At 34.0% G+C, this 14,084-nt stretch overlaps 1 protein-coding gene across 4 annotated transcripts in view; it reads right to left on the bottom strand.

The window, feature by feature from the left end:
- Window positions 1–14,084, bottom strand: part of ATAD2B (ATPase family AAA domain containing 2B) — a 186,526-nt gene that overhangs the window by 34,411 nt on the left and 138,031 nt on the right. For 3 of the 4 annotated variants that reach the window (XM_032293991.1, XM_032293993.1, XM_032293994.1), the window contains 4 exons: window positions 9,961–10,146; window positions 5,833–5,968; window positions 3,059–3,255; window positions 150–309 (listed from right to left, as the gene is read on the bottom strand). In XM_032293991.1, coding sequence (XP_032149882.1) covers window positions 150–309; window positions 3,059–3,255; window positions 5,833–5,968; window positions 9,961–10,146 — 679 coding nt within the window. The remainder of the gene's footprint in view (window positions 1–149; window positions 310–3,058; window positions 3,256–5,832; window positions 5,969–9,960; window positions 10,147–14,084) is intronic. The other variant, XM_032293992.1, reaches the window with a different exon arrangement.

Here is a 14,084-nt window from a genome sequence, read left to right as displayed (position 1 = left end):
TTTATGTAGATTATTAGTTTCTCATTAAGAAGTTTTGATAACAGGTCATGAAAACTAATCTGTCTAGAACACAGGCATGCTTTAGTATTTAAACGGTAAACTGTTTTCTGACTGATCATCAAGGGGAACCTTGCCCTTTACATCCTTACCTCCTGGGTCTTTATCTGGATTATACTCTAATGCATTGCTACAGATGAGGTCAATATCTTTCAGGAAATCCTTAGCAGTCAGGTAATTATGTTTATCAATTTTAGTTATTACTGTTGATAAGTCCATTGGTTCCTTGATTACTTCAAGATAATCTGAAACCTAGAACAAATAAGATATTTCAATAAAAATTACTTCCAGATTTTCATACCATCTCAGTTCATAAAAACACAAAATAAAGTTTTTAAAAATTAAATCTAAATATCAAATAATTTACAACGATAAAATTACAGTGCTATTTATGCTACTAAAGTTACTATCTGCCATACTTTCCATGAAAGCTTCAGTTTCCAAGTCATAACCTAAATCAATTCTGAAATGTTTCTGTTCTTGAAATCTGAAACCGTGTCAGCTTTTTTTTTATTCCTTTGGGCATATCTGAGAAGAGAATGTATGGACAAAAGTACCCAATAAGCATCAATAAATGTGACTTCAAGAAAAAAAAGGAAAATAAAAAGCAAAGACTTTTCATATTGTGAGATAAGTTATTCTGATAAATCTCTTTAAATTTTCAACAAAAATTTTCATTTTCAGTTTTCTAGAGTGAACTATTTCATGGAAAGTATTTTCCACTCCTTTGGAGTCATCACATTCAGTCAATTATATAAGAAAATTAAGTATAGTTTTCCTAACCAGTATGAGATTTGCTGGATTTGTCCCTAAGTATAAAGAAATCTATAAACAAACAAAAAACAAACATGCTGGTTTCGGTGCTGATTTTCTGTGAGATAACCCTAAACAGGGGATATTAAGTCATGATTTGTCCAATAAATTGTGTATCCCTGACCAATAAGAAAGTGCAAGCAATGTATGTATCTACGGCCTTCCCCAATGCAAATCTCAAATCAAGTAAATAAGTTTGCTGTAAAAGCAGTCTTAGCAGTAATGTCTAAAATTAGTCCAGGAACAATTTCTGGGGAGACAGTCACATTCTGCTCTATGATCACAGGATTAGTTTTCTCATAGTTTCAGATGGCATTGATACTATTATTTTAAAACTTACATGCACATGTGTGCGTGTGCATATACATAATTTATATATGTTTTTTAATGTTTAAGATTATTTATAAAAATATTAAGTAGAAGTGTATATGTGTTTTAGTTTACTTTTCACCCTCTGGGAGCTAAAAAATCAGTCAATCTACCTAGAGGGGAGGCAGTAGAGTTATACTGAAACAAACTACCTCAGAGGATATTAGCTGGATTCCTTGTTCTGGTATTTGACATAAATGCCTATGTACAAGTGGAAACTGTTTTATAAACTGAAAAGCACTATATTTATCTGACCAACATTTTCTATCCCCTTGCACTAACTTACCATCATTTATAACATTTATTCTATTAGAGATGACATTTGAAAATCTGACAAATCTTTTTTGATTAGAAAGAAAAAGAGTTCTCCTGAGCAAAAGCAAAATTGGTTTACTCCCAGCATGGGAGGTTGAGTTGGGGCCAAGCCCTTATCCTTTAAGAAGTATCAGAGTCCAAATATACTAAAGGGGGGAGTGGAAGGAAGGGCACAAATACATATCACATTTACTTAAAATGACTTTTTTAATTGAGAGTTTTAAGATTATCTAAAAATACTATGGGGAGGGGTGATGTCCCACAAGTATACAGTGATATTTATTAATTAAAAAAGCAAATTAGGCATGTCCTGATATCCCAGTGGAAAGATACTAAGTAGCTATGATCATGAATGTGGGCTTTAAATTTTAAAAAACTTTCAAGTCTTGGCTATGTCACTTGCCAATAAGTCTGGTTCCTGAGCTGCAAAGTAAAAATAATAATAATGATCCTACAAGGTTAAGAGGATCAAGTGGAAAAACCAGTGTATTATGGATAAATGTACAAATAAAATTATAGATCATCTCTTTGTTCCAAAAATGGGAAAAAAATACTTATTTTCAGACTTGCCGGGGGGAAGAATGTAAATGCTAGCTCATTCTTCCCAGTAACAGATGAGGTAATGGTTTCAAAGGAATCTGCTCAGGTCTAAAAGCACAGATATCACAATTAGGATACAACATTAAACTCTGAATCATTCATAATTCGATGTTTAAAAAAAAAAAAGAAATGAAAAGAATAAAAAACTAAAAACACCAAAGCTGTTCAAACATGGAGTCTGAACTATAAGAAGGAGGCCGGTAAAGATTACATTGTATTCATCCACACACTACATTATCCCAGGATAAAACAAAATCCAAAAATGTAGTTGACAACATTAGATTCCCAAATGGAAAATTTCTTTTCTCATCATCACAAACCATGCTCCCACAAGCACACCAAACAATACACATATAAGTGAGAAATTTTCCACTGGGAGCAGAGAAAATCCTTAGAAAAATAATTTAGTTGCACAGAATATATTTAACTTCAAACAGCATCCCAGCCATAGGCATTTCCAAAATATGAAAGACAAAGAAATTTCAGGTTTTTTAGCTACCTCTTTTGATGAGGTATACATAATTTGGAAAATGCCAATATTAACTGATATTGATTGGTTAATACCAATATACTCTTTGAGAGTAGAATTTATCCTGGAATAAAAATAGTCTAGTACGGACATTTGACTAAAGCAACTTTTAATCCTCTTCTTAAATCGAAGAGTAAGAGACCAAAAAGATTAATAATAATTCCTAAAAGGACATATATAAATTGGTCACTAATTTCATCCAAGTCACCAGATGTTTGCTGATGACATCAGTAGTTATCACATGGATTAAAATTTTATAGGCTAGGGGTAATATTCATCCATGCCTTTGCTTTTTTTTCCTTCCAAAAAAAGATGTCAATATTTTTTTCTTTTAGCCAGTTCAACTTCACTGTTTGCACACTACTGAAACAAGACCTCTTCAATATCCACCGGTTTGCTGAAGATGTTAAAGCGTTTATCTGTAGCCAGCCTCTTGGTTACATCCCTGAGAAACAACCGCAACTCTCTTAAGGTATTTTCCTCCTGGTCCTCCATTCGATTTTTTTCTGATTCTGATAACTGACGAGGTGGAGAAGGTAGTGCAAGAGGAAGCACTTCCATAGCGCAAAGAGCTAGAGAAAACAGAAAAAGATGTTAAGACTCCAACATGATGGGCCAGGACCTCAATTACATTTTTGGCATTCTCTCAAATTCTTTAAAGACAACAATTACAAATACAGTCATGTGTTGCTTAACAACAGGGATACATTCTAAGAAATGTGCAGTTAGGCAATTCTGTCATTGTGTAAACATTATAAGAGTATACCTGCACAAACCTAGATGGTATAGCCTACGACGTATCTAGGCTATATGGTAAAGTCTATTGCTCCTAGGCTACAAACCTGGATAGCATGTGACTGTACTCGATACTGCAGGCAATTGTAGCACAGTGGTATTTGTATATCTAAACATAGAAAAGGTATAGTAAAAATAAGGTATTATAATTTTATGAGGCTGCCATTGTATATGCAGTCCATTGTTGACCAAAACATCATTACACAGCACATGACTATATGTGTAAAACATGCAAATCCAGCAAGTAAAAGTTTGCATAGAAACAAAAAGGGAATAGCTTCATTTTATAAAATAACTCACAAGACCCCTCTAAAAAACAAAATAATTTGATTTGGAAAATTTACATATAACTTATGAGAAATACTTCAAATCAACACAAATATCTCCAACAAAAGTACTATATTCTGATTTTCTTAAGTCAACCTTGTTTAAAAATGCTTCTCAAAATGGTATTGCTTTATATGCATAAAAAGTATAATGGGCAAGTAATAATTATTTGCTCCTTCCTGTTCCCAATAGAATTATGATTTTAGGCAGGTCTCCTGCTGTCATATTCTGAGTACAACAGAATAGGGATAGTGAATGGCATCTGCTGGAAGGGAGCAAAAAAAAAATAGGAACTAAAAAAATTCCACAGTTATGAAGGAGATGGAAAACCAGTCCTAAGTGTTATATGTAAAATCCATGGTACTCACTATCTACCTTAAGAAAAAACAAAAATCTTCTTAAAAGGTAAAGTATTAACTTTCCTAATGATAACATTCTCTACGTTTAAAAGATTTCCCTGATATCACACTAAAGCTCAGAAGTAAAATTCTAAATATTTTTCACTGATTTCTAAATAGTCCCTAAGATGAAAAGTGAGTCAATAGAAACAACTGAAAAAGAATTATATCAATCATAAACATAGAAAATTCAGATCTATGAGATTAAAATATATCTAGAAGCATGGAAGATTGAAATAAATCATTTTCATAACAAAATATTTGAAATATTTAGATTAACAGGAAGCAACAAAATAAACATAAATAAGGTACAGTTTACATATATTTCCCAAGGTTTTGGGAGGGAAAAAAACCATATATAGCAATTTGATAGGTGTTCTTTTTTTTTTTTTTTTTTTTTTAATACGAAGTCTTGTTCTATTGCCCAGGCTGAAGTGCAGTGGAACAGTCTCGGCTCACTGCAACCTCGGCCTCCCAAGCTCAAGCAATTCTCTTGCCTCAGCCTCCCAAGCAGCTGGGATTACAGGCACCCATCACCACACCTGGCTAATTTTTGTATTTTTATTAGAGACAGGGTTTCAACATGTTGGCCAAGCTGGTCTCACACTCCTGACCTCAGGTGATCCACCCACCTCAGCCTCACAAAGTGCTAGGATTACAGTGGTGAACCACCACGATGGCCAATAGGTGTTCATTTTTAAAACACCAAGAAAATTTGGAAAGGAGCCACTAAAGAGCAATAAAATCATTAAATGTTAGCTAATATAACCAATAAAAAAACAAAGTAAAAAGAATATGGAAAAAATAAGGACTTGACAATGATGAGGAATGTATTGAGTATCCTACAAAAAGCACTCTAAGAAACATAAAAGACAGAACAAGGTTAAAGAGGCTTAAAAATTTTTACCAAATAGGATTGCTAATTTCCTAGAAGAGGCTGAAAGATTAAGCAAGTAGATCTTATCCTTTACACATCTTTAAGATTAGGAAAAGAAAAATCTCTTTTGAATGACTTAGAATGCAGCCCTTACTTATGTCAAGGAACTGAAATCTGACAATTTTTGAGGTACCTCTTAAAGCTCAATTCTTGAGTCTAAACTTCTTGAGTCCAAACCCAAGAAAAATCTAACACTTAAAACAAAGCCAGGATAGATTTTCAAATGACTAGCATAAAATGTTAAATGTAATGGGTCTAAATTAATAAATAAACTAGAAATGGCAAATATTCTAACCAGCTCTTAGCCCATCAAATCTACCACAGCCCAAAAAGTAATGAGCACAATACCTGGCATTCACAACCTGCCAGTTCAAGTCCTGGGTACTTACTGTGACTAAAACAGAGAACTGAAGACTTTTCTATGACTTTTTGAGCCCCATAATGTGAAATCTACTAGAGGATGTGGTTGACGTCATAAGAAGTCCTGTTTAGTGAAACTTTACCAAGGCTATACTTTCCAGTCTCAAGTTAGGTGAACACAATGGACACTTCCACATGTCCATCTGAAGATAAACAGAACCTGACAAACTGTCCTCACTTCCATGAAGGAAGGGCCAAAAAAACCTGACTCCAAGAAAGGGCATTTCTTAACTCCATCCCCCTCATTTTCCTAAAGGCTTTACAAACTTTACCAGCATGTTTCCTTCGTGGTGGAGCCATTGATGCCTGATTGAGAATCAATTCTTGAAAAAATTTTCTTCTGTCTTCTTCAATAGGCCTTTGAATATACAAGACCTCTTCATACTGTATTCTAAAGATACATTTAACCTACACATATATACACACACACAAAGACATTAAATATATAGAGAATTAAAAGCTTACATATTATACCAAATTGCAATGTCTTCATCTTCCATTATCATGTTCAATATTCACAGAACATTCATGTAGGGTTACAGTTAACCTAGTCCTAGGCTATGCTGTTGAAGGGTTCAACCACACGGGCTAAAAAGAAGTGGAAGAATGTCCAGTTGCCCAAGTCATTAATGAATGATACCATATATCTAGTAAGAGTCATTAGATAATAGCAAAAAGGATAGCTGGTTCTAACAGATGGCAACAATCTCAAACAGCTTTTACATAAGAGCTGAGAAGTAATTACTTACAACCTACAATAGAGAGCTGGAAGAATGTTAACACTGCCATCTCTTTCTTTCTTTCTTTTTTTTTTTTTTTGCCCAGGCTGGAGTTCAATGGTGTGATCTTGGCTCACCACAACCTCCACCTCCCGAGTAGCTGGGTTCAAGTGATTCTCCTGCCTCAGCCTCCCGAGTAGCTAGGGTTACAGGCATGTGCCACACACCTGGCTAATTTTGTATTTTTAGTAGAGATGGGGTTTCTCCATGTTGGCCAGGCTGGTTTTGAACTCCTGACCTCATGATCCACCCGCCTCAGGCTCCCAAAGTGCTGGGATTACAGGCGTGAGCCACCGTGCCTGGTCAATGCTGCCATCTCTTATCCTTGTATTTCTTTGTACTTCCTATCCATTGACTTCCCTTCCTGTGTTCTTTCCCTACAAAACCTACTTCACTGTAATCTCTAGAATCCTGGTTCCACTGCAAATAAACTATACCTCTGGTCTAGTTTATGCTCTATAACACACTCTAAAAAAAAAAAATTAAGCCTATTATTCTCATATCCTTCATCTCCATCTTGGTGATTATCCGCCTCTTCTGTTTACATACTCTATGAAGACTTTGACCCCAGGTGTCCACCTTCCAAGAAATGCTGTTTAAATCCTCTTTACCTCATCCAAATTTCTCTACTATGGCATTAAATATGGTATTTAATTTTTATGTTTTTCTGAATGTCTACCTTCTACCTTCTAGACATCAAACTCCCTGAGAAAAGAGACCACTTCTTATTCATCTGTTTTCCTATACCTATCCCAGTGATGGGTATTTAGCAATGCCTAATAAGCACGTACTGAAAGTTAAGCTTGTGATTTTGTTACCCAGCCCATATCAAATTAGAAACTGCAAGTAAAAAAAAAAAGGTCACTAGTATGCAAAGATGACACCATGACACTGAAAATATGGATTAGTGGTTAGCTTAGAATCCAACATAAGTGGGATAAATTATACTTCTCTAAGTTCACTCCTAATCTTATTTTCTGACAGTCCTAGCCTCAAATCTCATGCTATACCGAAGACAAGCCTTTCATAATTCCCAGAACAAATCATTGCTCTCTTTCACATTGGTTCACACTGGTTGTGATACATACTATTCACTTGTTCCTAACCCCTTCTTTAATGAAACACTCTAGCTGATGCCTTCTGTGTGATGCCTTCCCTAACCTTCACTTAGGCACACCTTCCAATATTTCTCATTACACTTTTTTTTTTTTTTTGAAAAAACAGTTCAATAATATTCAGTAAATTTTACAGTTGTGCAGCCATCACAAGCAAGTTTTAGAACTTGTCACCCAGGCTGCAGTGTAGTGGCACGATCTTGGCTCACTGCAGCCTTCACCTCCCTGGTTCAAGAGATTCTCCTGCCTCAGCCTTCTGAGTAACTGGGACTAAAGGGAAGTGCCACCACACCAGGCTAATTTTTTTTTTTTTTTTTTTTTTCAGTAGAGACGGGGTTTCATTGTGTTAGCCAGGATGGTTTTGACCTCCTGACCTCATGATCTGCCTGCCTCAGCTTCCCAAAGTGCTGGGATTACAGGCGTGAGCCACCACACCTGGCCTGTTTTCATATCTTTTGTGTAGATAACTAGGAATGGAATTGCTGAGTCATACCATAAATTTATGTTTAACTTTGTAAAGTGGCTGCACCATTTTACAATCCCACCAGCAGTATATAAGGACGCCAGTTTATACATCTTTGCCAATACTTGGTATTGTGTCTTTTTTATTAATAGTTATTAGGTTGGTGCAAAAGCATGTCTTTGGTGGCTTTTAATGGCAAAACATGCAATTACTCTTGCATCAACCTATGTTGTAGTGGGTTGCAGTGGTATTTCATTCCTGAATGACTAATAATGAGCATCTTTTCACATGCTTATCATTCAATTACATATACTCTAAGGAACCTCATATAAAAGGAATTATATAAAATTTGTCCTATGACTGGCTAATTTCGCTTAGCATAATGTCATCAAGGTTCATGCACGTTGCAACATGCATCAAAATTTCCTTCTTTTTAAGGCTAAGCAATGTTCCATTGTATATACTACATTTTATTTATCCTTTCAACTGTCAATGGACACTGAGGATGTTTCTACCTTTCGGTTACTGTGAATGATGCTGTTGTGAACATGGATGTACAAATACCTGTTCAAGTCCCTGCTTTCAATTCTTTTGGGTGTGTACCCAGAATTTGATTTGCTGGATCATATGGCAATTATATATTTAAGATAATATCATACTGTTTTCCACAGTGGCCATACAATTTTACATTCTCACCAGCAATGCAAAAAGGTTCTCATTTTCCCATATCCTCATCGACATTTGTTAATTTCTGTTATTTTTAATAACAGCCATCTAACGTGAATGAAGTGGTATCTGATTGTGATTCTGATTGACACTTCCTTAATGATTAGTGATTTTCAGCATCTTTTCATATGCTCATTGTCCATTTGTATATCTTCTTTAAAGAAATGTCTTTTCAAGTCCTTTGCTTATTTTTGAACGTTTGTTTTGTTGTTATTCTGTTGTAGGAGTTTGTCAGCTATATGATTAGCAAATATTTTCTCCTAACCTGTGAGTTGCCTTTCATTCCACTGATACTGATCAATTGTGATTTTACCTTTGATTTGAACTCAAAGCTAGATTTCAGACTTGAAAAATACACATATTAGTAATAGCATTCAGGTTAACATGCTATTAATAAAAGAGCTGCAAGGTCAAATCTCATTAAATGATTAGGATGAGAAGGATATAATTGATGGTGATATAACCATTATTTTCTTAGAAAGGTGAGTATCTCTTTTCCAAAATGCTTGAGACCAGATATGTTTCAGATTTCAAACTTTTTCAGATTTTAAAATATGTGCATATATATATAATGAGATTATCTTGGGGATGGGACCCAAGTCTAAAGAAAATTCATTTATGTTTCATGAAAACCTTATATACATAACCTGAAGGTAATTTTATACAATGCTTTTAATAATTTTGTGCATGAAACAAAGTTTTGACTGCAACCCATCACGTGAGGTCAGGTGCCAAATTTTCCACTTGTGGCTTCATGTCAGCACTCAAAGAAGCTTCAGGTTTTGGATTTCTGGATTAGAGATGCTGAATCTGTGTATGTATGTGTGATATGTATATATGTATGTATGCATGTATGTGTGTGTGTGTCAGGTTCTGTTCTAAGCATAAATTATCTCAATCTTTATAACATCACTGAGGAATAGTATAGTGGTATTCCTCAGTGGTGTTATAAAGATTGAGATAATTTATGCTTAGAACAGAACCTGACACACATACATATATGTATATATATACACACACACACACATACATACACATATATACACATACATACACATAGTGATATTATAGTATAGTGATATTCCTCAGTGGTGTTATAAAGATTGAGATAATTACCACTATAATACCACTATACTAAAAAAGAAATTAAAACTTAAAACAATAACTTGCCTACATCATACAGCTAATAATCAATTACAGCCAGGATATAAACCCTGACAGTATTGATTTCATAATAATTAAAAGATGTCCAATTCACAGGGTGACCTATTTTAGAACAATATAATAAGGAAAGATAAATATTTAATCAGTTCTTACCTCTTCAGGCAGTTCACTGTACATAGTTTCAGAGGTAGACAATAAAAATATAGGTGAAAATGATGGTATATCTTGTAGCAGTGTCAGAAAAGTTGCTCTCACAGTTTCACTGACAGCTTCCCACCAATCCCCAATGTGAGGCATGTAAACAATGCTAGGTACTGTTCTTCGAGCTTCACGAAAAATCTAATTAAGGAAATAAAAACCAACATTAAACAACTCAAATTGATTAAAGTCTACCGAGTTATCTCCAAATATATGAAATATGTCAGGCATATTACAGTCATTAGTTTCAGCCTCAAAATTTTAGTTCAAGATATGATGCACAAGCCTTATACAACTTCAACCTACCCCTGCCCCACCAAAAAAAATGTTTTGCCCTTTAATTATTCCTAATCAGTATATATCAACAGTGGAAGGTATCACATTGCTCTACTTATCTAGCATGTAAAGATAATAAAGCAAAACACTACTGTAAAATATGCTGCAAATAGAGATAAACATGCACCTATGTCACTCATGTAATATTAGTAAGCTTTACAAAAAGAACATAGCTTATATTTTTGAGTGCCTTGACTAAAACGATACAGCATATAAATTAAATAATCATTTTAACCAAGATATACCACTCTAGAGCTCAAAATTAATGAACTACCTGTTGAACCAGTAATTCACCTCCTTCCATTATCTTATAAAATAGTCACAAAATACTCTGACTTATCTAAAGAGCAAATTAGCAAAGAGCTCTGAGACACTCCACTGTTAGAAAATACAAAATGAAGTTTTCCTCAGGTGTTAAAAAGAGTCCTAACCATAGTTTCAATCACGCCCTGCCAACACACATCAATAGGGACCAAGTTGGCTACTAGTAAGCTGCCAAGCTGAATTAATGTCCCTTACATATTAAGTCAACGCTTTAATAGCCCATCAACAAATCCTGACATGTTAACAGGACATCTCTCATTTTCTTTAACAAGTTTAGTTATAAAAATCTGACTTTCTTCCATTTTGAGAATTCTGCTCCTAAAATGGTCTACTTATTTTCCCTTATTTTTAACACATTTCAATTAGCCTATGTAATATACAACACATAGAAATAAGAATTTAGCCAGGTGCAATGGCTTGCGACTAATCCCAGCACTTTGGGAGCCCAAGACAGGCAGATCACTTGAGGTCAGGAGTTCAAGACCAGCCTGTCCAACGTGGTGAAATTCCATCTCTACTAAAAAAAAATTAGCCAGGTGTGGTGGTGTACGCCCGTAGTCCTGAGTGCTGAGGTAAGAGAATTCTCTTGAACCTGGGAGGCAGAGATTGTGGTAAGTTGAGATCACACCACTGTACTCCAGCCTGGGAAACAGTAGAGACTCCATCTCAAAAAAAAAAAAAAAAAAAAAAAAAAAAAGAATTTAATATTTAAAATGATTGCGATTATCTGAAACTACTCTAAGAATCAAAAGTTATTATTTTTCTTTAATGAATAAGCTTACCACTTCCATATATTTTTAATAGCATATTTATACAGCTTTAAATCTTCTGTGTAAAATAAATTGTACTGCCAATTCAGTAATAAACCAGATGAAAGAGGCTCTCAAATGATAATTGGAAAAAATGTATATGTTACGATCACTCACATCAAAAGTAATATTTGCTCCTTCCCTTTCTTAATATTTGCATATCCACCAATCCAGAACAGTTGTACAGTACAACTCCTTCAGGACTCTCAAATTTTGACCTTTTCTGCAAACACGTACCCTCCTATCCTGGATCTTGGAAATCCAAGGATTTTTTTTCCCAAAGTTCTTGTAGAAAATTCGTAAGAGAAAAACAAGCATAAATATTGGCAAAAGGAAGGAACCATGCAGAGGCACAAAGGCAACTGAGGCATTTATTTAAAAAAAAAAAATTACATGCCACCCAAATCAGGCATGGTTATGTGGAAAACAGTGACAAGCTCCTTTTGTTACTTTCCAGTTCCCCACTCTGCTGGTAAAACAAGAGAGAGTCAGGAAGGAAAGAAAGGTGATCATATGAAAAAGACTAACCAGCTATAGGCTACTAAGGAACCTCACAAAACCAATCACTTAATTCGGCCATGCAAGTTACCACATATATGCCCAGGGTATGAGAGAGATAGGAAAACATGCCTTTAAAAAATGAAATTTTTCCTTTCATTCTAGTACTTCTATGTTAGATTTTCCAGGAACATGTGTTGAGAACTATTAACAAGTATCAAAGAGGATGCGTACAGCAACAAAAGGTTAGGTGAGAATAATGTGACAGAGTCAGAAGTTAACTACAGGTGTCTTAACTGTATTTGCAAGGGTGAACTACATACAATCATCACCAGCTCTAAGAATTGAGGTTTGTTTTTTTCTATTTCTTTTTTCCTCCAATTGTCTCAAAACTAACAAATTGAACATATCATATTGAGCCTATTAAAAAATTTAGAAATTCCACATTTTCAAAAAATTTATTTCTTATTGTCTTCTCATCTTCTCAAAATAAACAAATTGAATGTGACATCCTACTGACCCAATACAAAAATTTGGAAACTTTTTACTTCCAAAGTCTTTAGGAAAATGTCCTTCTTGACAAAAAAAAAAAAAAAATTAAACTATATTTGAAAATCTATAGGGGAATAAAATCAGGCAAGTCTAAGATGAACATGAAAAAATAAAAAGACTTTGCCTTTCTGATCTATGAGTGCATAATTACATGAATTGAGAATTAACCTAACTACATGAAATACCAATATGTATGAAATATTTTTGTAATTTTTCTCCGGAGCCTTTAGTTAAAACCCATCCTTAATTTCTACAAAAACTAAAAAGCACTACTAAAACAAGCTTTCTTTTTAATTTCTTATTCTATGTTATCTTAGAATATTAAAATAAACTTTTATATTTTCTTTAAATTTATAACCAATCTGTTCTAATTCCCATTTTGTAATAAAAATTCAAAAAGAACAGAGTTTAACATTTAAAAGTTCTTAGAGTATGAGCAACAGGGAAAAAAAGTTTAATCCTATTATGATTTTTTTCTGTAAAATAAAAACAGCTCTTCAGCAGTTTGCTGGTAACTTTTAAAGTATGGAGTAAAATACACTCTGTGAAATCAAATACCAGATAATTCAGAGTAGAAAAATATAGCCTAATTTCAATGAAGCGGCAACTGGCTTGGGAACAAGTGATGCCATTTGAGAACTAGAAAAATACTCACCTATAGGGTGTCTTGGATTGGTGGATGTGCAAGGTGTAGTAGAAAACAGAAAAACTGTTATAGAAAAAAAAAAGACAGTAGGCCAAATTACTGAACCAACCGTTTCAAAACACCTTTGACATGACCAGCACTCTTGCACAGTAAAATGAACAAATGCCAACATATGTGAACTGTTCATTTTGATTCTTTATTACAACATTATACTCCATTTCCTTCTGATCTCCTTCTTGCCATGGACATCATAAGGACCTTATATAACTAATTTTTTTAAACTTTCTTTATTTAAAAAAAAATCACAAACTACTTCCTCTAAATATTAAAAACATTAAAGGCAAAAATCAGGCCATTGAAGTTAGAAGTATCCATAGAAGGAAGCACTCATGATATAAACTGCACTTACAGTTACAAGAGTTCTAATCATCTCAAAAGCTAAACTTTGAAGTCAGCATTTTAGCCATCAAATTAAAATGTTCCGTCCATGAAAATTCACTGTATTTTTACATTAAGAATTTATAGTCCTACGACAAGCCATTTTCTTTAGAAAGTGAAAACTAGAAAACTTTTAAACACAAATGTGAATAAAGCAGAAAGCTCAAAGCCAGTATCACTTTACTTGCCTAAAGGGGGCAATATAGGAAAGAGGGAAACAACTTTATGTCATCAAGAAACTTCCAGAACTTGTCTCAGTCACTTAATAGTATTATAAATATATTAAAATTATAAAGCACGGTAAAAAAAAATCTTGGGAGCTAAAACATCCTCAGTGTTTTTTATAAAAATTAAAATAAGTTTAATTCTTTGTGCCATGCTATCAGAAACTATTAAAATAAATTATATTTGTGCATTGCTGGTGGCTTTATACCATTTCTATCCCTTTATTTACATTCCATTTACCTAAGATTTAC

The sequence above is a fragment of the Sapajus apella genome, unplaced genomic scaffold (assembly GCF_009761245.1).
Source record: "Sapajus apella isolate SASKATOON/1434 unplaced genomic scaffold, GSC_monkey_1.0 scaffold31, whole genome shotgun sequence".
NCBI lineage: Eukaryota > Metazoa > Chordata > Mammalia > Primates > Cebidae > Sapajus > Sapajus apella.
Note: the sequence above shows the minus strand (reverse complement) of the source record. Positions and strands in the feature narration are given on the sequence as shown.